The 25557-nt window shown below is 37.0% G+C and overlaps 1 protein-coding gene across 1 annotated transcript in view; it reads right to left on the bottom strand.

Moving 5' to 3' along the window:
- The window catches only part of AGPS (alkylglycerone phosphate synthase), a 58809-nt gene that overhangs the window by 11568 nt on the left and 21684 nt on the right, over positions 1-25557 (bottom strand). The window contains exons 6-18 of the mRNA XM_074144863.1: positions 24409-24480; positions 22440-22519; positions 21411-21491; positions 17968-18093; positions 15777-15885; positions 15222-15349; positions 12602-12653; positions 10376-10452; positions 6435-6547; positions 4704-4773; positions 3647-3708; positions 1767-1856; positions 1200-1299 (exon numbers count right to left, since the gene is read on the bottom strand). Coding sequence (XP_074000964.1) covers positions 1200-1299; positions 1767-1856; positions 3647-3708; positions 4704-4773; positions 6435-6547; positions 10376-10452; positions 12602-12653; positions 15222-15349; positions 15777-15885; positions 17968-18093; positions 21411-21491; positions 22440-22519; positions 24409-24480 — 1160 coding nt within the window. The remainder of the gene's footprint in view (positions 1-1199; positions 1300-1766; positions 1857-3646; positions 3709-4703; positions 4774-6434; positions 6548-10375; positions 10453-12601; positions 12654-15221; positions 15350-15776; positions 15886-17967; positions 18094-21410; positions 21492-22439; positions 22520-24408; positions 24481-25557) is intronic.

The following is a 25557-nucleotide window of genomic DNA, read 5'->3' as shown; positions in this document are numbered from 1 at the left end:
ATAGCTTAGAAGGCTTTAACAAAGAAAGCTTTCCTAAGCAAAAGCGTTAAGTGTTTTTCCAAAAAAGTGTACTTTTTCAGGAATAACATATATAACCATACCTATGCAGTTAGAGATTTTTTCAGTCTGCCACAGAGAGCATGTACTTGGTTGGCAAACTCACTTTGTTAGGTTAAATTTAGTCACCTACAATGGAACACATGCATCCAGGTGATCACACTGCTAACTAATTCCAATAAACAACAGTATCTAAGTATTAATAAAGTTTCATTAAATAAGCACTCAAGTATTACATTCTCCAGTGCCCTAGATTCAACAGCACAGAAGCCTCAGAACTCACAGATAAAACTTTACATCTGATTGTCAAGTTGAAGAGAAATTTCTAAAGAATAAGCATAAACAGAATAATATCCTAGTTATAAGATATAGTCTATTTCTGCACAGTCCTATTAGAAATTTTCTGGTGCTGAAGCTTTAGCGTATGAACCAAAGGTAGGATGAAAACCATTCTGGCCATAGTCTATGTTTAAGTATTACCTCTTCAAGGTAACAAGGTATTAAGTTTCCTCTAACTAGGAAGCACAATGTTTCACCAGCCGAAAGCGTTAAAGCAGAGTTATTCCAGAGCTTCTTGGTAAACCCTGAAGCAGCTTACAACTAGTCTAACACAGCAGAATTCGACAAGCACTTACCTAGGCCTAAACAGAAATAACCACAGCAGTTAATTCTCTGAAATCGCATGACAGACCCTCACATTCATTATTCCCTACAAGCAGCACTATTAATAAGGTACAGTCTTGATAATTTTACCATGTATTTTAAAGACTAATTGAGTATTAAGTGAAACAAGTAGCTTTGTAACTAATGGAACTAAGGAAGTCTTGTTTCCCGTGGATTTGGGTTTTGTGGTTGATAGTTTCTGCCATCCAAGAACCAACTCCAGTTCAAGCTTTCCTGTACTTCAGTAATAAGTGTTCACTTACTGATGTCTAAAGTAGCCATCTTGCAGTTTTTCCTCTACTTGGTGCACTTTTAAAATGCACCTCTTTCCCTACCTGCTAATGATCAAAGCTTTACAAATAGACTTTTGAGATCTTTCCTACAAAATTCAGTTAGCTTGGTCATTGGGTTCACTGTATTTTATTACGGGGCATAAGTTTCTCCCTCTCCCCCTTAACTATTGTTCTTATATACATTACCTCAATTTGTTCATAGACATGAATAGGATCACTAATTCCTCTGTAGTTAAAGGCAAAGTAGAAGTAGACACATGCACCTGCATCATAAGTCTGCGTCACCCTGTTGACGAGAACTGCATTACAAACACAGCTTTATGGTATTAAGCCAGCCACTATATGACGTTACACAATTCATAAGGTTACTTGTCTTATTTAGAAGGGTAGCATTTTTTAAAAATAGTTTTGTATCCGTTTTGCTCATACTTAATGAGTGACACAACACTATGACCGAGAAGCGAAGCTCTTAAGTCACTACACTTGACTCCTCCGCATACAAGAAAAAAAGCATCAAGAGTAATCGAGTGCTACTAATCCCTTGAACTACTCACTCTCACATGAACTCCCTTGAACTACTCAAATGTAATCTGTTTGCAGATTAAAGAGGAAGTTCAATATTATTAGTGTTTGTAATATCATTAATAAATGCATAGATGCACTTTACCTAATAGTTAGCAAGTTTAATGACCTCTTCCTTAGTTCTCTTACTAATCAAAGATTCAAGAAAAATTAAGTTGTTGCGTGGCTTACCTGCAGGTGCAAAGAGGAGCAAACTGAACACCCTTTTCTTTGCATTCTCTTACTATCCTTTCCTTTACGTTCCTACAAAGGTCCAAAACCCTGTAACAGAAAACACATTAAAATATAAAATATTTTAGTATATGATTTTATACAACTTCCTAAATAACACAACTTCAGCTTTGGTAATCTTATAAAAAAGGCATACTCTACTGGTTCTAGAAGGCAATCTTCTGTTTCAAGTAGCTTAGATCTTGTTCTAAGAATAAATTAGTCCTTGTCATCAAGACTTCACTAGTATTGCTTTTTCCTTACTTCTCCTGAACAGCAAGTGGAGGTTACCCACTTCTGTATGTCTTTACTTACTTTCTCAGGAAAACAGCCTGAAATTTTTGGCGAAGTAGTTGACAAATACAGCTCACAGTACAACGCTTGAGAACTCTAAGGCTTTGTATACTCTGCTAATTCCATACCTTTGGCATGTTGCAAGGCCAAAACTGGAGATGTTTCAGCTGTATGCTAGTTTGCTAGCTTGAAATGTTATAGTTCTAATATGGCAACAAGCTATTAAACCTTGTCACAAGCCATACTTGTTTTATCCCCCATCCCCCTCCTCCTTTCAGGACAGACCCAGGTGCAACCTAAGTGCTACAACAATTGAAAAAAATCATTTTTTGAATGACCATTTCTTCAGTTACAGGTTCTCCAATGAAGGTTTACAGTGCTATACTATACAAATCAGATTTTTAAGACATTTTACACATATTTAAAACTGCTTTGCAGATTGACAGAAATAATACACAAGAGAAATTTATCCATCTAGTGAAAAAGCAAGTAAAGCTAAATATTTTATTCAACTACCTTCAACAAGTCAGGATCAAGGTAACTGCCCGATTTATGGAAAATTACATAGATCTTGTGAGTCAAAGTAGAAAAAGTTTTTTTAAAGTATTTGCTTTGGTGAGGACAATTTCCAATATTTTCTTAAATAAAATCATTCTCTCCTGAAATGAAGGAGAGGCAAAACAAGTTGGTGACTAAGCAGTTAGCATACTTCAAGACCTATAAAGCTAAAGTAAAATAAAGAGTAATTTTGCTTTAAAATTGTTCTCAAGTTTCTTCCAGCCATTTAAGATACTATGCCAATCTTCAAAGCAGAGGCTGGAACTTACCGCTGCCACTAAATTCCATAGCAAGGATACAGGCTTGCCAGCTTAAGTCATCACACTTTGCACTAAGTACTTACTGTAAAGTTTTGATTCAATTAACTTAATATCGTGCATAGGAGGCTTCCAGCTTACCAAATGGACAGAAACATCTGAAATTATTTCATACATTAAACTCTGTTGTGGTCAAGTGTTTCTCAACCATAGCTAACAGATAAAATAAACTTACGAAAAAGGCTTATCTTAGGCAAAAGTTATCTTTCCAGTTCTTTCATTTCCCTATATTACTGGGGGCTCAAACCACAATACCAGGGAAAGAATAAGTTTATTTAAATATATTTAAGTTTGGCTTTTTTTGATCTTCACTACAAACTTTTCTGTTTGAAATACACTGATGATTCCACACGTGGCTGCTCATCACACAATACAGTTATTGTCACCGTTGTCCAGCTTCCTAAACTGGGCAATTTCAAGTCCTGAATTTCTTACAGTAAGCTAACCTAAGTAGAAATATTACTGAATGCCTGTCTACATTGTGTTTACATAATCCTGACATGTAATTTACTAGCAACTTTAGACAGAACACCTAGGCTCAAGGCACATCATGTAGTATCCAATACACATAAGGCCTAAATTAAATTAAGTTTTCCCATGAGCAAGCACAAGTTAGAAGTAAAAAAATCAAGTACAAGTTTCAAGCAAGGCTAAAGAATAATCATAGTTTACCTATCCCAAGGAACAGATGTCTCAAATGATTCTCCTATTACATAGTAATCCAGGCCCAGGTCCTAATAAACAGAGAAAGGAAATTATCAGTAACATTCAGCATCAACATCTGGGATTCCAGTGTATGCTACACAGTCAACACTTGAGCAACTTCAGTTAGTTTGTATGAGAAAACCAGAAAGTCTATTTAGCAAAAACACCCATCTGTCTCAGTGACATTAGTTTATAATTATGGAAATAGGGTAGCTCTTCAAGGACACAGATGACAAACATTTTGGTGTCATAGCTATAGTGAGACAACTTGTCAGACTGTCAGTATGCCTACACTAATCAAATATTTGGATCACTATAGCATCAAGCCAAGAACTCCACTGTGCTAGCCAATATAATACCTAGTAGAAATATTGATTTGGAACGTAATTCCTGTCTGGGTAGAATAAAGACAAACATTTTGCCCGTTTTACACAGAGCATGCTGAAATAAAGGGAAATTCAGTGATTTGTCCCTGACTATACAAGTCAAATAAAATCTAGCGTTCAGGATGTGCATACTACTCTGCAAAAAAAAAAGATCTCTGTTAAATGGTAAGACTAAGATTCATAAGAACAGCTGCAGCAATTCATACTAAAGGTCCATTTCTCCTGGAATTCTGATTTGAACCAAGCCATAAGCAGATGTCCAAAGAAGAGTAAGAAATGAGTGAGCACATAAGTATTTCAAGTACTCTCCAGTCTCCAATTATTCAACCAGTAGATTATAAATCTGATCTGGTTTAGTTAGTAACTGCTAGTGAATTCTTCCATCTAATTTTCTCTACCCTTTATTAGAAACTATTTTCTTAACAAGCACATAAATTAATGCTTTTATGGTGTTTTGCAGATGAAGTTCCATGAGTAAACAGTAGTCAGAACTGGAAGAGATACCACCTCTGGGAGAAGTTTCAGATATTATCCAAGGCAACCTGCACTTAGATTCCAGAGAAAGCATCTTCAAAAAGATATCTCTTGTGTTATATTAATTAAAAGAATTTTCAGCAGGCAGACAAAAGCTAACCTACCCGAAGGTAAGCGATGACAAATGTCAGCATATATCCTCTCTGTCCATTATCTTCTCCTGCTGCCAAGCCACTGCAATTAACAAGAATTTAATTAACTTTCCAAAGTAGTCACTAGTTTCCAAAAAGAATTAAAAAACATACTTTGATTATCAAACATATGAGCAAGTTTAGCTGTCTCCAAGCTGTGTTACAATAGTTGCAAGTAGCAGAGTCTTTTCTTCACTAAAAATGAGAAGTTACTTCAGACCAGACCTTTAACTTTTTGCATTTCTCTTTTCATTCCACAATCTGAAGAGATGAAAAATAACAAAACATTTGATGTAGATCTTAAAATAACAGTCTTCAAGCATCTCAAAAGCACAGGGGAAACAGAACTAAATATATCCTTGATGTTCATTTACAGGAATATGTGTAACTACATTTCTAACTATGTTGGATTTGTGCACTTGTATGCTCACATACAAGGTCATGAGAGCAACACTTAAGACCCCAAAAGTGCAAGTGATGTGAATGGATTAAAAAAAAAAAAAAGATGACACAGCACTAAAGAAAGCTTTGCTTTCAACTAATCTATCAAGTCAGGAGCATTATGAAAGTCTTTGTTTTTAGCTCTTGCTTTCTAAGAACAGCAGAGTGCTATGTATCTGTAATCAGTCTTCCTAGAAGCTGCTATAAGTCTGAAAGGTGTGTGAGAAAAAATAATCAGACATCCTGAAGAAGGACAGAATTAAAGCATTTCAGACCATTATATTGTTTAGTATTTTAGACCAGGTTAAACTGTTAAACACTTAACTAACTTAACTGAGCAGCACAGACAACACCATCTTCTAACAGACAGTTTCCCCCCCTTATCAATACACCATCTTGAAATACCAAAATACAAAGTGATTCACAGTCGAAGCCTTTTCTTGCATATAAAATCACTGAAATGGTCTTTAAGATCAAAAGCAGTGTTATTCTTATCATTGAATGTGAAAACCCCCTTTCATAAGCTATTTTAAGAGGTAGAATGAAAGCACAACTTTCAGACAGGATAGCCTTGAAATGGATAAAACAATACTTAGGTATATTTGAATAGGTGAGACTACAATACTAGCAATAACTTTCTTAAAAAGAAAAGGGTATATTTTTGGTAAATCGTCCCTTTAGTGATGATTTTCATCAATCATGCTTAATCGAAGTGAAGGACAGAAACGACCTGATCACTACTCAGCCTACCACATCTATGTATGTTTTTTGTTCATTTGTAAGACTAGAAAACAGTCTGTGGAACAGAAATTCACTGCATTCCTTTAATTAAACACAAGCTCAACCTTTAAACAAGCTTCTTGCATTCATACGCTCACATCAGTTCTGCAAAAGTTTAATATAGCCCTTATGCTTTTGTCTTCCCCTTCTGTAGTTAGACTCTGGTATTGCAAAACAAGCAGTTTCCATGCCTATAAGCAGTTACAAGGGCTAGTTTCCATGTTATAACATCAATTCCATGTTTAGTCAAATACTTACTTTTCTGCAATACACAGACAGCTGAAGTTTTTCAGTAAAGTTCATATTAAGAGTTAGCACAAGCCATATTTATCAAAGGGAACGTTCAGTAACTAATTATTGCTACTTCAAACCAGTAAATTGAGAACATATCTATACAGTAATCACTACAACAATATGGTAATCCTATTTTTTCCTAGACAGTTCACTTCCAGCTTCACATGAAAAGTTCTTCGAAAAGCATACCCAAACTTGGTGGCAATATCATAAACTTGCTTTTCATGCTGAAGAACCTTCTCTCGGTCACCCTCAAAGAGCAACGTAGCAACACACAGTATGTTGGGATCAAATCCTTTAAACTGCAAAGAGAGAAAACTTTGTATTGTGTCATAGCTCATGTGGTAGAATGCAAGCAACAAGTTTTTACTTTTCAAATATACAGCACAGCATGTGTTCTGGTTAACAAGTGTTGTTGCAACTAAAAGGAAAGTTTGGGAAAAAACATCTTTCAAAAATTTACTCCCAAAATAATAAAGTTTTTCCTCGACAGGACAAACATTTACAAGCCCACTGAAATAACAGTATCTGTCACCTTTCCCCCCCCCCCCCGTTAAAAAGCAGGATAGACATAGCAACTGTCTACCTATGCTGAAGAAAGAACAAGTCTTAAATGCTTTGAGCAATAGGGAGACATTTATATTCTATCAACTATTTCTGCATTGAAGCAGGAAGATAAACGTCCATAAACGTCACTGTTCTCAAAATAGTTGTATCAGCAGTGTACCACAGAAAATCTCTGTGCTGGGAAAAGCACTATGGAAGGAAAATAACCTCTGAACTTGTGGCAGGGAGTATATCCCAGTGGAAATGGGGAGAAAACTATTACAGGTTTAATAGTAATGCAGTCAGGCTGTCTGTATGGTTTTGTTTCAGGAGTAACAGTCAAGAATTGTATCTTCAACTGGTCCAAAAAGTAAGAGCCTTATTTATTTTTTACGTACCTTTTTTTATTATTACTTAGCTCCATTGAACCACCACTACTAAGCAGGTTTCAGAAGGAATGGAGATGAATATAAAATTGCAAAGTTTCATGACTTTTACCACAGTTAAAAAGAGTAAAAAAAATTATGGTTTAGAACAACTTATTCTTACTATGCATATTGACCAGCAATTATTTTTTTAAAGCCTTCGCAGCAGTATTTATCTCTTCCAGTCTCAACTCGGCTTCTGGCAACTTGTTATTAAGAAACAAGCAAGAATATATGAAGTTACATTAATAGTTGAGAGTTCAACCTCATCCTTTATGCGCAACAGCTATACCGAGAAAAATCCCAGTTAGTTGCTATTCTTTTTATTATTCCCTTAACTGAACAGATTAACTGTACTTGAAGATAACTGAAGGTACCAAGAGGGTCCAAAAAAACCAGGAAGGAGGCAAAATATCTCGAGATGGCTCAAATCCATGTAGTGACTCCCCAAAGACATGCAAATTGGTACTTCTGAAAAGGATATTGCATCCTACCACCCCAACAAAACTCCATGACATAATATAGATTCATAGATTGGTCCAGGCCGGAAGGGACCTCCAAAGGTCTAGTCCGACCTCCCCGCAGTCAGCAGGGACACCCCCAACTAGACCAGGTTGCCCAGGGCCTCGTCGAGCTTCACCTTGAATATCTCAAGGGAAGGGGCCTCAACCACCTCCCTGGGCAACCTGTTCCAGTGTTCCACCACCCTCATGGTAAAGAATTTTTTCCTAATATCCAATCTAAATCTCCCCTTCTCCAGCTTAAAACCATTGCCCCTCGTCCTGTCGCTGCAGGCCTTTGTAAACAGACCCTCCCCAGCCTTCCTGTAGGCCCCCCTCAGGTACTGGAAGGCTGCTATGAGGTCTCCCCAGAGCCTCCTTTTCTCCAAGCTAAACAACCCCAGCTCCCTCAGTCTGTCCTCATAGGAGAGGTGCTCCAGCCCCCTGATCATTTTGGTGGCCCTCCTCTGGACCCGCTCCATCAGGTCCATGTCCTTTCTATATTGAGGGCTCCAGACCTGCACACAATACTCCAGGTGAGGTCTCACCAGAGCAGAGTAAAGTGGCAGAATCACCTCTCTGGATCTGCTGGCAACACTTCTTTTGATGCAGCCCAGGATGTGATTGGCCTTTTGGGCTGCAAGAGCACATTGCCTGCTCATGTCCAGCTTCTCGTCAATCAGCACCCCCAAGTCCCTTTCCTCAGGGCTGCTTTCTAATACCTCATCCCCCAGTCTGTATTTATACTGAGGATTGTTTCTTCCCAGGTGCAGAATCCTGCACTTGCTTTTGTTGAACCTCATGAGGTTCATCTGGGCCCACCTCTCCAGCCTGTCCAGATCCCCCTGAATGACATCCCGTCCCTCCGGTGTATCGACTAATATAATAATAATAAGTAATATAATAAGTAATATTAATTAATATTAATTAATAATAAGTAATAATATACTTCCCTGGGCAAAGGATCTGTCTTACCCATTAGTCCTACAAAAATAGCATTGCTAACATAAGTAGTTACTACAGTGATAAACCTCAAGCACAGGAATTAAGGTCTAATAAGATGCTATTTACTGTCCCTTCTCATTCTAGAGCCATTTGTACTTCATCTAGTATAAATCCTTTCGTCTACTCTGCCATCTTTTGGCTGTAATGCTCAGGTAACGCCTTCCAGTTTTCTTTAAGAGGCACTGGAGGAACTAGCTACAGTGTGAACTAGTAGACAAACAATACCTACAACATTCATCTCTCAGTGAACACTCCGAAACTACATGGAAGAGCAAACCAGAAAGACTTTTTCCCTATTCTCTTAAGTGGTATCAGTTAAACAACTAACACTTCATTCTTTTATTGAACAGAGTAGTCGGATTTGTTCTGTATCCTGATGATTATTTATTTATTTTTATGGGGAAGTGTAAGACGGATTTGAGTATCTTGGTCTCTGTCATTAAACTTGCTCCTTTCTCTACTCCTACCTCCCATCCCAGCTGGGAGTTTCTCCTAAGTAGCAGTTGCTCAAATACATCAGGGCTCAGTCCCCTGGTGTAAGAGCTCCACATTAGTCACCAACCTGGAATCTCTGCATCAGTATTACAAAGCATTTATCTCGTTTCTCCACAAATTTTTTCTCCTGCAGAGCTGGAAGAATTGGAATTGGTATACAACATCCCAACAAGCAGCAATGGTTGTTGCTGACTACAGAAGCAGCAGATATTGCTGAAGAGGATTGACACCAATCTTGTTGCCAAAACCTTTACTACTTTAGATATTCCTGCACTACACCAGATCAGGGAGGGAAGGCAAAATAATTTTTAGGCTATGTCTATACATAGTAGGTGTTCCCTAGCAAAAGTCCCAAAAGACATGGTATTTTCTACTTCAGTAGCACAGGAAAAAGCAGGAGAATCAACACTAGCCACTGTCTCTTAAGCAAGCCGACTCCTTGAAGACACTCAAAATTATCAGATCAGAATGGAATGTTTATCCCCTCCTCTAACAGTTTTCTAAATCCAGGATGATGCAATTTTCAATATCATTCTATGGTTTGAATACCCATATTTGCATGAACTGTCTAGTTAGCTAGTTTGGAGAAAAAAAAAATCAGTAACAAGACAATTTAATACAAAAGCCAAGGTGAAATCATTTTAGCACCAGATAATTCTGAATTAAAAAGGGTATTCATTGGGATGAATTCCAGAAATACACAGAACCAATTTATATGGGCAATTCAAGACAAATACTTTGAGGTTCTCCTAAAATTCTAGTTCACTGTAATAACAAGGTAGATCATACCTTGACAAAATCTGGGAAGAAGAAAAGATAGTAAAGTGTTAGCCTCACTCCGTCAGCATTAACTGATGGTCAGTAGTCTGCAAGCTAAATAAATTGGTTTCAGTCTTGCTCTGTCACTGACTCACTGTTAGACAAGGCATATTAATCTCATCTCCAGATGTGACCAGTGAGAACAGCTCTCATGGAATAACTCCTCAAACAGATAATCTCACTTTGGATTAAGCCACCTTGAGAATCTCCAGTTAACTGATAATATAATGTAGCATCTGTTACACTCAAACTCAGCTGCATTAGAAGCAGTATACCAAAGAGTCTTGAATTTTATAAATAACATGCAAAATTCCAAACAGTATTAAATCCCTAAAGTTACCTTTGTGATGTAGAATTTTTTCAGTCCATCCAAAAATGACGTAAATATGGAAGCAACTTGTGGTTTAAGAGCATGACCTTTGGCAAAAAGTGGAAAAAGGTGTGTTAAGGCAAACAATGCTCTTAAAATTCCTTCTTCAATGGGCAAATAAAAAATAGCTTAGTAGTCAAAGTTGCAAGATCACTTGGAGTACTTTGATTATCATAATTAAAGAGACTTCTCTCATTTAAAAGTTGATTTAGGAAAAGGTTTTAATTAATTTTTTTAAAAGACAAACATACAACTGTACACAAATATTTCATTTGACACTGATTAAGGCTGCCCTAGTTTATATCTTCACAAGTATACGGCACATGGAAAATTTTAAGAGCACTTCATTAGTTTTTACACTACAAACCCAAGCAAAAATCAGTGACCTTTTTAAAAGTTATGCCAAAACCACTGAAACCAATAGCCAAAACCGGTGCAAGCTAGGAGTTAAGCAATTTTTTTCCTTAACGGTTATGTCACTTGTGCAAAATTTTCTACATAAAGCTAGTAATTGCTTCCTTAATCACATACAGGGAACTAAAATTACCAGGATATATAAATGGTGTCTTGGAGTCTGTTAAATTAACATCTCTGCCTCAGGACTGGGTTTAATTGAAATGAAAGTCTTTTAGTGCTTGTTCCATTGTTCTCAGTCACAAGCTACTTCTGAATTCCCATTACTGCTTCACTTTAACAGTCTTGCATCTGGCCTACATGCTGTGAGCCCAATTCATAAAAAAAGTTATGCACCATTTACATGATACTTCCTTCTAAAATACTTTACAAAGTACTTTCTCCTGAATAAAGTATGAACTTCAGCAACCAATTACTCTCCTTCCCTCTTCAGTAAAGACTCTTCCCTCAGATTTGAACAAACCAAGGAGTACACCTCCGAACAGACTTAACCAAGCACACAAAAAAGCACCAGATAACAAAAGGACACTAATTTATTAAGCCACAATCTGTAAAAACTATTGGATTTAAGCCTATTTAATAATTACAACAAGAAAAATCTATATTGACACACCTGAAACTATGTTCTACAGGTCACCATATAAGCTGCAACCTCAGATCAAAGCTAAAAAGTAGAAGAATGACTTATTCAGTATTGGGTTTAAAGCTTGTAACTGGTCAAACTTCATCCCAATTCAAGAGAAAGAAAAATGCATCTGCCTTCTGTTGTACTTGTCTGAGAGAAATAGCATAACCCAAAAGAGTGACCAAAGCAAGCAGCAAGGCTTGCTGGGCTCTCAGGTCTTACAGATCCTGATTTCCTTGGTTTGGAGGGTGGGAGGGGGAAGGAAAAAAAGAGAGTTAACTTTCTCATATTAATTATATGCATATTAATATATATGCATATTAATGATATTTGAAGTCAAGATTCATCACTGAGGCTTCTGTCCAAAAGAAGTTTCAGAAAGTCTGACATGTTTAAGTAGTATTAAAATAGAGGTTTTCAAGGTCAGTCACATTTTGCATTTTCATCCTCTGAGTACAATCAAAATAGCAGTGTCTCAGCAAGACCTTCAAGTTCTACAAACTATTAGCTTTTGGCTAGTGGAACCATAGGTTCATCTCAAGAATGTCTTGAGTCAGAACACACATTTTGCCAGATTTCCTACAGTTTAAAATGACAGCTATCAGTAAGAAGTGCTCAAAAATGATGCATGTCTGCATTGCCCTATTTAGGTATTTGAACTAGTTGAAATCTCACAAGATCTTTGGGTTCAGTAGTGTTTTAGTAGCTTCATTACTTTCTATACTTAAAGCCTACAGCTTAGTTTTCTTTGCATACAGTTATGGCATTTACTACATCTAAGCTTCTTTTAAAAACAGACAGCTCACTTTGGACAAGTACATCATTGTCTCTCTCCCATGCAAACAATCACCGCCACATCAGAATATTTTCAAAATACCTGCTACCTCTAGGCAATCTGTATGCCACTCATGATGCTTATATGAAATTTAAAGCATGGCTCTTTACTGAATGTTATAGTTGATACTGTTTCCCCACAGACAAAAAGACAGGCTTTTGTTTCTGAAAGTACACATTACAGCACTATCTGGAGTTTGAACTTCAGAGCTTGCCTTTTGTCTAGTTTTGAGCAAAAGAATTACCACCTAAAACAGACTTAAGCTACTAAAAAACAAAGCCATTGGAAGCAGATATCCATCCATGAAAATCCACGTACTTACCGAACTGAAATTGTGCATTGTCAACAAGGCGAATTGATGCAGGAGCACATCTCTTGGGGGCAAAGTCAGGGGAATGAGAGGGAGGAAGAATAAAAGGATTACGTACACAGTTTTGCTGAAATCTGTGACAATCAAATTTTCATTTAATAGCATACAAGAAAGCACACTTTGATACCAGTTACCTATGACCATCACCATAATTGAAAAGGGGTGACTGTAAGCTTGTTTTTACTTGAATAGCAACAACTATTAGGTATATCTAGATACAATGCAATGAGAATTTTCAGTTTAACCTCAAGCCAACAAAGGAATAGACCAAAGATCGTTGAGTTTCAAGTATTAAGTGTTTTTCTAAGTTACCATAATGCACTAAAGATACCATACTTGATTACAATATTGAGCTTATGTTGCTATGTAAGCAAAGACACAAATCCATTTAAAAGTCTAATTGTTGTGGGTTAATTCTGTCAGGCAGCTCAGCACTATACAGCTGCTCCCTCCCTTCCTCCCAGAGGGATCAGGGAGAAAATCAGAACGGCAAAAGTGAGAAAACTCATGGGTTGAGATGAAGACAGTTTAATAAGCAAAATAAGAAAAAACCCACCAAAAAGTGATGCAAAAGCAATCAACTACCACCAGCCAACCAATATCCAGCCAGTCCCCAAGCAATGGCAACCCCTGGAAAACTCCCCTCTCCTGTTTTATTTCTGACCATGATGTAATATGGTATGGAATATCCCTTTGGTGAATTTGGATCAACTGTCCCAACTGCCATCCCTCCCAGCCTCTTGTCTACTCCCAACATACTTGCTGGTGGCAGCAGAGGAAGAAACAGAAAAAGCCTTGACACTGTGCATGCACTGTTCAGCAACAGCTAAAACATTGGTGTGTTAACACTGGGTCACAAGTACAAAACATAGCACCACACAGCTGCTACGAAGGAAATGAACTCCATTCCGGCCAGGGCCAGTACACTAATGCTCTGCCATCAGACTGCAATTAAAATCCGTATCTGGGTCTAATCTAGATTCTGCACTGTACAGAAATCTGAAAACAATAGCTGCTTTCAATTAGGCAAACTTCTGGTCATAACTACACCTACATTGTATAATCTGTGATGGCCATGTCCAGTCATACTGGAAATGTATGGCCAGAGGAATATGACAGAGCCCAAATTTTATGCTAGTCTTCATCTAATCACATGGATACGGAAGTGCTCCTCTACCACTCATTCTGACACGTCCACCCTCCATCATATCATAAATGTATATTGCATCACATAATAGGAAGAAGGAAGAAAAACTAAGCTCACCATGCAGGTTGACATAAGAAGGCTGAATGAGTGGTTTTAAAGGAGACTAACCCACCCACAACCCACAGGTTGGTTATTGTTACATTAAATTAGACCAATACAGACAAGACACAGCTTTTCAGGTAACAATCATTGCAATTACTACCAAGATTGATGCAAGGGGCAAAAGAAGAGAGGAATAAGTAGTTGAGGCTCAAGTAAGCAGGGAAACAGCAGCAGCAACAGAAGCTTAGAAATGGAGCAACACTAAGGGGCTAATAGTGCCTTTTTTTCCCTCTTTTAACTAAGCCCATAGCTAAAGAAAAACACTAGTTCCTTAATTGACTTAAAATGTTGATCAGCCATATGATTAAGCATTCCCAAACAGTCTGTTTAGGTACCTTTAACAGGAAGAACAAGCACTAGCAGTAGAAGCACAACAGAAGAACTGGCAAGTGCTGCTGACTAGCATATACATGTCATTCACATACCAGTTTGAACATCTGGCTTGGAACATTAAGTCATTAATTTAGACCAATCACTGGAAAAAATGTAAAGCTGTGTTTAGTTTGACATTAATTAAAACATTTCTGAAATTACTTCCCCAATTCAGGGTATATTCCACCATTCATAGAAATGATTTGTTATGGTTTGCACAGAGCAAAGAAAAGTTAGTCTAGGCTCATGAAGAAAGAAGCTAGCCAGTGTAAAATTTGCCCAGAAGCACAGCCGTGAGGAAAAGCATTACACAAGTAGGATACCCATGTCTCAGTTTTGCTACCTGAAACCATCTGACCACACCATTCAGAAGACTATTTAAATACTAAGTGTAAGCCCAATGCCACCTCAAAATACCCAGCTCACCTGAACATGTCACTGTGCTTCAGGAATTATGTTCTAAACACAGGCCATACCCTTCCATTGTGTGACTTTTGTTCCTTTGCCACCTCAGAGCTATAAATTCAACTACCTTTTACTTGTATGCTACAACTTAATTCCTTTAAATACTGGTCCCTTTTACATAGCCCTGAATTAATCTGAGAATAAACCTCTCCATTGAAGGCGATACAAAGCCAAGTTTTCTGTGCTGAGATACGTAAATAACTCCCACTGAAAGAAAAAAAAAAGCCATCAAAAGGCACATCCACAATTTGGCTCAATATTGAGCAAATCAGGATGTGCTCAATCCTCATGACCTATATACACTTACAAGACTCATTGTCTCAAATCCTTGGTTATCAGTTGCCAGAAACTAGACTAGAGCATCAGCACACCCCCAGTGCTAGAATCTGTGTTCTTGAGTGAAGTCAACATCCAGCCTTTCTTTACCTGCTTTGCCACTTCCCTTAAGCAGGCCACCCCTCGTTCAAAGTTGGGGAAGACCACAGAGCCATACTTCTGGTATTCAGGGACGGGACGAATCTTTATTGTAACTTCAGTAACCACTCCCAGAGTTCCTTCAGGAAAAAACAAAAAGTGAGTAAAGTGTTGCAAGATCTACTTCTTACAAGTTAGACAGATGTTAAGTTTGGTATCAGGATTCTGTAAGTTAATATAAATCAGAAATACCAAAAATTCAGTATTGCAGTAGTAGGTGATTTATTCCTGACTATTCACCACCTGATGTGGTGAATTCTTACAAGATATCCTCTAAATCATGTCTGTTAGTAGACTTGGAGGCTAACTCCACAGATCTGTTTTAAGCACTGTTGAGAATCGCTTAATTTTGGTCCCAATTAAGGTCTCAATGTATTATCCCAACACAAAAAATTCATGACTTCATAACGCCACCCATAGACACACTGGAAGCCACAGAATTAGAGATGCTCAAGTCAAGCAGAAGCCAAATTAAGATGTAGTCATGTGAAATTACTGTGTTTATACCTTCAGATCCCATAATGAAGTGATGGATATCAGGTCCTGTTGACATGCGAGGTACTTGGCAGTTTTTTTCTACTATTCCTCTAGGAGTTACCATTTTTATATGAATCACCTGTTCAAACAATATACAATGACTATAAATACTAGCACAAAGCACAGATTTTTTTAATGATATTTATTTTCAACAAAATGTATAATAAGCTTGATACGGTTCAGCTTTGTAGACTTTGGACATTTCTAGGCAGCACCAACAACTTTTGGGATAATTGTTGTAACAGTCCTCAGGTTATTTCTAACATCACATGGTTTGCCCGCACAACAGATTGTTTTCAGTTCTATGCCAAATCAAATCAGCTATTGGCTACGTGCAGACAGTACCAGTTAAAACCATTGTTTCTTAGTGTAGACAGTACTTTATCAGTACTAGGATTTTAATCCAGGATTATATAATACTTCAGAGTAAAAAAGTGAGAGTTTAGGTTTTCCTAAGTTTTGTTTTAGGACCGCTAATTGATAAAGTTAATATAATTCAGTCATTAGTTGCTACATAAATATTTCTATTAGGAAGAAAGACAGAAGTAAGATTTCTGAAATAAATTATCACTATTAAATCTGCCATAAGACTGATAAGTACGTAAGGCTAGAAGGTTGGCTTTTTAAAATATTTTTCAGTGGTATTGCTTCCAGCTTTATTCATCCACATGCAATACAGAGCCCAGATCCTTTTTTTAATCCTTTATTCAATTATTTTCATACCAAATAAGTGTGGATTTAGGGCTTTTTTTTTTTTTTAAGTGAAGTCTTTAATGAAGCAGAATTACTGAATTTCAACTAATGGCTTTAAAACTCTCAAGCACAGGTAGCTAAGTAATTTTCATCCTGCTCCGAGTTGTTCAGGAATTTCACTTTATGTATTTTACGAACTGTTGATTCTGCAATAAGTGGATTTTAGGCAGCTTACATAGCATACCGTTTCCAAATATAAAGTTTCCTCAGAAGGTAAACACTTTCCTGAAACTTTCTCACTGTGGCATTTTGAAACTCATGAACTGTTCTGAATCAATTTTCAGTCCTATTTCCTCCTAATGAAAATTTCAGAAGCTGTTTTAGCCTGAAGGTATGCTTGCATGATAGAAAAGCCTTCTGCTTCATATCTCCCAGTACAAGCAAAACTATACCGTTCAGTAACACTTCAGGTAGTAAGAGACAGACGACACTTTCTAAGTACTAGTAGTTTTAGTTCAGCCAGGTCTACTGAATAAAACCTGTGCAGTTCCTGCCAAGCTCAGCCACTGATAGTAAAGCATCACATCTGTGCACATAAATATATCTGTGAACTATGAGCTGATGAAGAAGCCTGAGGTGATGGAGATACAATACCTAGACTGTGCTGCAAGAAATAAGGAAAAAATCCACATGTGGGAAAGGGCTATTGTACAAACTATGAAAGCTGAAAGTTTGAAGCAAAAAGGTAGGCAAAGCCTGAACAGTGATGATTTAACTTCAATATACTCAATAATTTGTTTTTTAAAGCATGCTTTTAGATTTAAATATCTACCTTTTCTGTTATAACAAAATTATCTGGGTTTATATAAAGATGAACCTTTTAAATGCTTAAAACAGATTCAAGAGCAGAATACTGCCATGCCAGTCCATTGCTTCCTTCCTCAGGGTTCCTACAGACCATGTGGTGGCATCAGATTTCACTGCCACATGGTCAATTAGATCAGGCTACTGATCCAAAAAAACTGCTAGCCTACAGGGAGGTAGGAAGGTAGAAAGAGCTAGCTTGCCATTAGTTAGATGACCCAACTAGACAACTTCAGGAACACACAACAGGTAGGAGAGAACATGGGCCTTTTGGAATCACCCTAAAAATTTGACAGAATTATTACACTGGATTAATAGAGAGCACAAAATGGCAGAAGAAGGCACCAGAGTCAGGACAGGGTAACACAACTCCTGAAGCTAGAGAGAACCAAAATGAAACTGACTTTTAGATCAGTGATAAGGAATATTAGTACTAATAACAAAAGCAAGCAAACAAACATTTCTGTCAAAATTTGATGCCAAAACCGTATCAAATTAAGAGAACCACAATTTACTATGCTTTTTCCCCTCTCATTGCAAATCACTATAAAAGTTAAGCCTCTGAACAAGATAATTAATTAGAAAAAGTATTAGAACTATTTACCAGATCTTCAATGTTTCCATAGATGTTTTTTTTCATGCCTGATGCCCGTGTTGCTACCCATCCTCCTAGTGAGCTGAACTCCATGGAGTCTGGTTCATGGCCTGTACAGAAGCCACTTTCAGCAAGCTAAAGAAAGGAAAAAACACATTCTACAGAGCCTGCATTTGCTTAGTACTCAAAATATCAATATTCTAGGGTTGGGTTTTGGTTTTTTGTTTTTGTTTTTTTTTTTTTAAATTACATATGCTGAACACACCCTCATTTATACACATCAAAGACAAAACTTGTGCCTGTAAGTGAAATGCAAATTGATTCTGCTTCTACTGTGCAGACACTGTGCTTCATATCAAGCTAGAATACTCCTCCCCCATATTTTAAAACTAAGACCTCTATTGTTCATAAGAAGGTGCGAATTCAATTACATATGGAAAAAAATTATAACTAAGTAACTGCCAATTTTGCACAAATGCTGCCAATAAATAATGCACTTAATCTTCTGTTTTTTCTATCCTAATATGATATGCAGCAGGTCTGCAGAAAATGTGAGCAAATTGCCTGTACTTAATTCTCTCAAGGAGTGATGTATTTTAATATACAGCCATCTGGTTGGACTTCCTGTACGCAACACCGTCAACTGTTTGTGATGCAGATCACGCATTCCTGTACATTAAGTAGTCACTTGTTTCTCATTTTTCTGTATTAGCTTGGCTTTGCCATCTGCACAGCACCTGAGGTTGATTGGATGCACTCAGAATCGCAACACCAAAGCTGTTGGACAGGAAGAATTAAAGACCCAACGGTCTCATATTAAGCGATAACTGTGTTATTGTATTTGAGATGATCAATTTGCACTGACCAACTGATAGCAGTCCAGGTGGACACAGATATTCAAGTATACCACATAAAGTGGATCATTAACTATGTTCTGTTGTACAAAGTAGTTCTAACTTAAAACGACTGAAAGTCACTTCGACGTAGTGTCTATGGTGATTCATCTCGCTCATGGTCCCCTCATATCAGAGAAGCTCATGGCTTTAGATGCTCACTGGTCATATATTTGGGAAGGGTTGGAGCCTGCACCTTCCTCATTCCCCAAGATTACAATAAATTCACTTCAGTTACAACTTACCAGTTTCTAGAAGTTGTATAAACACAAGCACAGCAGAAGACCATGGTTTTGAAAACTTCTGACTGTGCATGTACAAAGCACTTGGCCTAAACTCCTTGAATCCTGTGCCTGAACAGCATGTGCTAAGAGCACTTAAAGGACAGGGGAGAGAGAATGCTATGTACGTTGCAGATGCAAGAGACAGCCTCATCCAGAAAATACGAGCATGTACTAGCTTTTCCTATAGAATCACGATCTGATTGATAATGCTTATTACAAAACCCAATATCAAATATTATTGTATCTTCATTATCCATTTGTCACCTCTAGTCCATATCTATCAGCTATTATTCCATATTCTGTTCTGATAAAAACAAGTAACTTAAGGCTTCTCTATAGAGCCCACTAGTATCTGGAGTTCTCATCCCACAGGAAATAGTGTCCTAATCACCCTAGAGTCACCAGCTAAGACAGACAAATGTGTGAAGTGTATATTGGTTTTGAATGCCCCATTATAACACTGACAGTCTAGCTTTCATCAAATATCAGGTTTTCCAAATCTGTCATTTGTTTAGAATTCAGCTCTGTTTAAAATTGTAGTTACTGTTATAAGGTTCATGATATCTGCAAATGAGATAGTCTACTAAGTAACTTCTACTTCAGTAACTTCAAAAAATGAAGAACACAGTAAGAGGCACCAGATCTCTTCACTGCATAATTCCTAGATAATGCTGGTAAAGTCTTTTAAGGCAACAGAAGTTGGATTAACCTCCAATCCAAAGCTTACTTAATACTAGCAAGCTTCAAACAAAACTTTTAAACAGTTTCCTCTTTGCACAGTCCAAACATATCTGCATTCTATCTGTACTTCAGTGGAAGTCTGCATTAGCATTAACTATAATATTAAATCATGGTTATGCTCAGATTGTACTATACAAAACAAGCACAACTTCGAGTCCTAGCTTTAATCACATTCCATTTGCTAGTAATACTGGAATTCCAGTATAAGTAATAAGAGGTTTTAAAATATATATATACCCACAGTAGATGATCTGATTTTGTATGCTTTGCACATTGAAGGAATTGCATAGAAGCCCTCATGTGCTCAGAGTCACTCTGTACATTAAAACCTTTGTATCAATACTAGTTTATACTCCACGTTGAACAAATTGACTATGAAAAGAGTACTGGTTGTCAAAAACCTGATTAAAAGAAAAGTTTTTTAATCAAAAATATTCAAAATAAGTAACCGCAACAGTAGTATTTCAGCTTATGAGACCTCTAAGCAGCAAACAAATTTCCATTGCTCTCAGTGAAAAGTATTGCCATTGAAGGATAGTAGTAAAATATCAAACTACTACCCTAGAAAAATGTCATTTAAATGCAGAGAATATGCTCTTTGCATTTTAATTCCAAGCTTAAAAGAAACAGATCTGGAAAGGGTAAAATATTACATCAAATGATAAAAGGGAAAATAAAATAAGAGGCAGGAAAGGCTATCCTTTCCTCATTATAAACAGCTCCGTTAGTCAAGTATGACAAGTTTTTTTTCTAAAGAGTGGTCTGGAAAAAAAAAAGTTCAAAAACCCGTTCAAATCTCTGCATATTTGTAAAGTGCATTTTGGCACTAAGAAAAGTTTAGACAACAGCTAGCTATCAAACAATTCAAGTCCTAGAATATTTTTTTAAATAAGCAGAACTGCACATTCTGAAGAATAGTAACAAACATCCACAACTTTCATGATTATTCAGAAGCATCAAGAAAGACGCCAAGGGTGCTGTAGCTCATCTCAAACTACAATCAAAAGCCACTAGAGGTCACTTAGAAGTGATCTAATCTTCCACTGGACTCTTGTTTTGGGCAACTCTCCATCCTTTTTGCTACTCTCCTGTAGCTAGCCTTAAGAAATAGCAACAACTGCAGCTCTGTTATATGGCCTAAACTTTGAGGAAACTGCCTCTGGCCAAAATGACTAAAGCATTCATAACACAATGACAATTTGAATTTTTGGTAATTAGTACCAAACATCATGCCTTGCAACCACAAGGCTGTATTTAAGATCTGAAACAGAAAGCACAGTATTACACCCTATGAATTGTCAACTTATTACTGTAGTTGCATTTTGTGGCTAGAGCTAAAAGGAAAAAAAAAAAATCTAAAAGTCAAATACAACATTCAGTGTGATATGGTTCATAGCCACACATATAATGCTTACCACACAAATCTGCATAAAAACACAAGAGAGTTAAGCTGGAATTCAATGATTTAGACAAGACATGAGGAACAGCTAGAAAAATATGGAGAAATATTAGATGCTTGACAAGTTAAAAATACCTGCTTTTCCAGATCTTGTCCAACAATGCCTGCCTCCACGCAAGCTGTTAAGTTTTTCTCATCTATCCAGAGAATTCGATTCTGTTGAAAAGCCAATCAAAAGTAAGAATCAAATTACAGACTTTTGTTTATTTCCTTATGAATCAATGAGTTCAAATGAAGGCCTGAGTCAGTACTGAACTCTTTGGGTTTCACTCCATATAGACACCCAAAGAGCTTGCTTCAATATCCAATTGCCACCTCTGCAGAAAAGATCACTTTGTTGCCAGAGCACTGAGAAACAACAAGTTTAACTGAAGCATCACTGACTAAGAAAACGGAGCCAATACTCAGGTCTTACCTTCAAGGCTAAAGGAGTTAAGCTCAGCAAGTGCTCAGAAGTAGTAGATACAGAACTGCTTCTGAAGCACCTCATTACCACGTAGTCATAAAACTATCAATTTCAAAGTATAAAGGTCCTTCATAATGGAAAGACGAAAACTAGCACTAAATTTTACAGAACTTAATTTCTAGACTGCCATAAAGCTATGAACTTCACATTCTCAACATTCTATCTACACAAAAATCTAGGGGTTTTTCCTTGAAGTTGATCCTTCAAGTTGATTTATAGATATTAGGTCACCTTACCAACCTTTGCTTTAAGTATTTAAGTATGCAAAAATTAGCAAAATTTACAATAACAAATAACTACCTCCTAACCTTTCATTTAACCTCAGATACAAAGTTCCAATATAGAAGAATAGTTGCTTCCTCTGATTTTCACTTAAAGCTGTATAAGAAGGCTTAATGGTGATTTTTTTTCTTATTAAATATATACAGGTCTTATGAAGTAGTACAGGACTAACAGTAGCAAAATATCACTTAAACTGAAGAAATACCAATTTAATCATGTACAGTATGGTTTAGTATTTCCATTCCTACTTTATTCTTGCAAAGAAAGAAATGTCATTCTCTAGTGATCTTCAAAGTAACCATAAGGTAATTTTAAACAAAAACAAAGCAAAAACACCAAAAAATTGAGAGACGTACCATTTGTGATGTATCCAGTGAGACAATTGTTCTTTTTTCTTCTTCAGGACATTCAAGGGCACTAGAGACACTCGTCCCTCCTGCAAATATGGGAGTGACATTATGATCATAACATTCTCAAGTAGCTTTTCTTCACATACCATCCCTCTCTCCCTCCTTTCTGATATTGAACTTGAACTGATATTGAACTTAACTTCAGTGATTTTACTTTATTAACTATTTGAGGCTAGTGATTAGCCTTTTAAGACTGCCCATTCTCCCAAACCAGATTTCACAAAATCAAGGCAGCACCGGAACTGACAATGCTTTAGCAGCACTCAATAACAGACCATGAAATTCTGTGACCATCTCAGCTGCTTCTGTTAAGTCCAAAGTAGAGTTTTAAAACAAAGAATCATAAGCAATAACAAAGCCATCCAAGAAACAGAGATAGCTATGGTTTCTATCTATTCTTTTGAGATCACTATGGAAGCCACTACACTTCCACCCATAAATTTGGTTTAAGAAGTCTACCTAATTCAGCAATACTTTTCTGAAAGCAAGAAAGAAACTGAAAGGCTATAACTAAAAATAAAAGTATAAAACCAAATATCAAACTTCTCTGGAGTTTTCTAATGTATTCTTTATAGGATGTCATAGAACAGCCTCCAAGAAGTCTTTGGCTTCTCAGACTACAAAAGCCATAAGAAACAAGAGACTAAGGATGTTAAAGAGGTCCACAACAAGCCACCAGAAGAACAATCGATGGCAAGTACAGAGACAGTGCTAACTAATAAAACACTCTCCAAGAGCAGTAAAGCCCATCACCTTTGTTTCCAGTGATAGGAAAGGTGGCATTTTCCTTACATACCAACCCCTATAGTAATAACTCCATAAGTTGACTGTTGTTTAGTATAAACAGACTTGGAAAAACAATCTGAAGATCATTCTCTATTCTGGTCAGTGAACAAGAGATAGTCAATATTGCTACTCTCAGCTATACCAATTTACTGGTACCAAAGGTGACTTGTAGCAGTCTTACAGCTCCACGTGAATCTGACAAGGGTGAGAGTGTTTCAGGGAGAAACCAGCTCCATTAGTTTGGTATTGTCTTCAAATGACATGCTCATCATCTCAAACAATTAACATCCTTTCTACAGGGACTATGCTCCTACAGCATAAGAAAGTACCAAGTAAACCACACAGATTTATCCCACAAAATTAAGAATTCTCAACAAAAAGCTTCTCACAGAATGAGGTCATGAAAGACAACATCCCGCATTCCCTGAGCTCTAAGTCAAAACGAGGTAGCTCACCACTCCTTCAGCAGGCTTAGAGGAAAAAGCATCCACGATTAAAAAAAAAAAAACTGAAGTCCTTTAGAAATTCTTGAGAGAACTAAGTATTTGAGAATACACAGATTATCCAGGCCTTTACCTGTACTCCGTACCTGGAACATTTCCTGAAAACCCCTTGCCACAGGAGTTTCTAATTTTCAAACTGAACAATGTCTAAGAGGAAATCAGAATTACGGCTAATGATTTTGCAGTACAGGTGTCTGACCACAATCCTTCCTGCATGTATGAGCTTCAACAGTACAACAGAAAAACCCTAATTTATACATGTCTCTGGGAACAGAGCACAAGTAATGCATCCAAAAACACAATACCCCTAACACAGATATTTGAATCTCTTATTTCCTAGAAGACTTCGAAGGCACAGAGGTAGATTTCAGCTTCATATAATCACTCCTCTTGCACATTCAATATTCAAGATGTTGACATACTTTCAGTGACTTCCACTAAATTGAATATAGCAGCTTTTAATACTGCCAGATCATAAAAAAATTAAGACCACACTTAAAACACTATTAAAAAAATCTATTGAATTATTGGTATAATATTGCTAAAATCACATATTTAGATTGAATTCAAGTAGAATAAATTTTCACTAGTAATGTTAAACAGATTTGAGATTTCATAACACTTACCACCAAATGGTATTATGCAGAGATTGTGTTTGCAGGCTAATTCCACAATTTTAACTACATCTTCATGGCAAACTAAAAGAGTCCAAAGAGTTAAAAATAAAAGACCATGATTTGTGCTTAGTACTGTTAATTGTGCTTAGTACTAAATATTGCAGTCTGAATAAGCAGCAGCTCCTCTTCTGACACCAGCAAGGAAGATATTTCAAAGAGTTAGGCACTAAATAAGAGCTGGGCTCAGAAGTACCAGAGTCCCAGAGTAAAGTTTAGATGTGAAACAATTCTACATTTGAAGAACTAACTACAACCTTAGTCTCCTGCTCTACTCATGGACTGAGATCTCCTGCAAATTCTCAGGGCAAGATGAGCCACCAAACAGTTAATTAATCTAGGTATCTTGAAGAACAAATCGAGTTTAAAGCTTTTATTGAAAATAGGACGTCCAATTTATTTTAAGTGAGAAATAAGTCTCTTCTGAGAGCTGAACAACACATCTTTTTCTTCTTTCAAAAGTAGAGCTGCTGGTGAAATTTACTATTTCAGAATGCATTCTGTGTCTGGTCAAAGAGGGAAGCAGAAATACTTGTGCACAGGCAAGGAAAAGGATCAAAAATAGATCAAATACAATGCATACATGAGTTTGTGCAAACAGCAGAGAATGAGCAGGACTGAATAAATACGCTTATGAACTCTGGCAACTTTGCTCTTGCCACACAGAGCAGCTTTGAACAAACGTAGTCAATCATGTTATTTCAGTTGCTTTTGGAGTTGCACAAAATAAAGCTGTGGCAAGTGCTGCTCATAGTCACCAGTCCTGTCATGTCAGTATCTGTCCTCAAGTAATGAGATGCATCTTATAGTGCCTCTTTTTATGCTTCTCATACCTGACTTTTTTTTTCCCCCTAAATAAAGGGAGCAAAATTGAGCTAAGGCTAAATTCTTGTCAGAAATATTGGGGTTCCTAATGCAGTGCAGCTATCAAACTATCAGAAAGAGTTATAAAAGGTAAGGAAAGAGTTGGATTCATTCAGCTGAACAGAAACTGACAGTTACTTCGATCAAATGACTTTTTGGTTAGCTACTGAAGAACAGCACAAGGAAAGTAGTTCCTAGTGATCACAGAAACATGACTCAAGTAGAAAATTCACAAAG

The sequence above is a fragment of the Numenius arquata genome, chromosome 3, assembly GCF_964106895.1.
Source record: "Numenius arquata chromosome 3, bNumArq3.hap1.1, whole genome shotgun sequence".
NCBI classification, from domain to species: domain Eukaryota; kingdom Metazoa; phylum Chordata; class Aves; order Charadriiformes; family Scolopacidae; genus Numenius; species Numenius arquata.
Note: the sequence above shows the minus strand (reverse complement) of the source record. Positions and strands in the feature narration are given on the sequence as shown.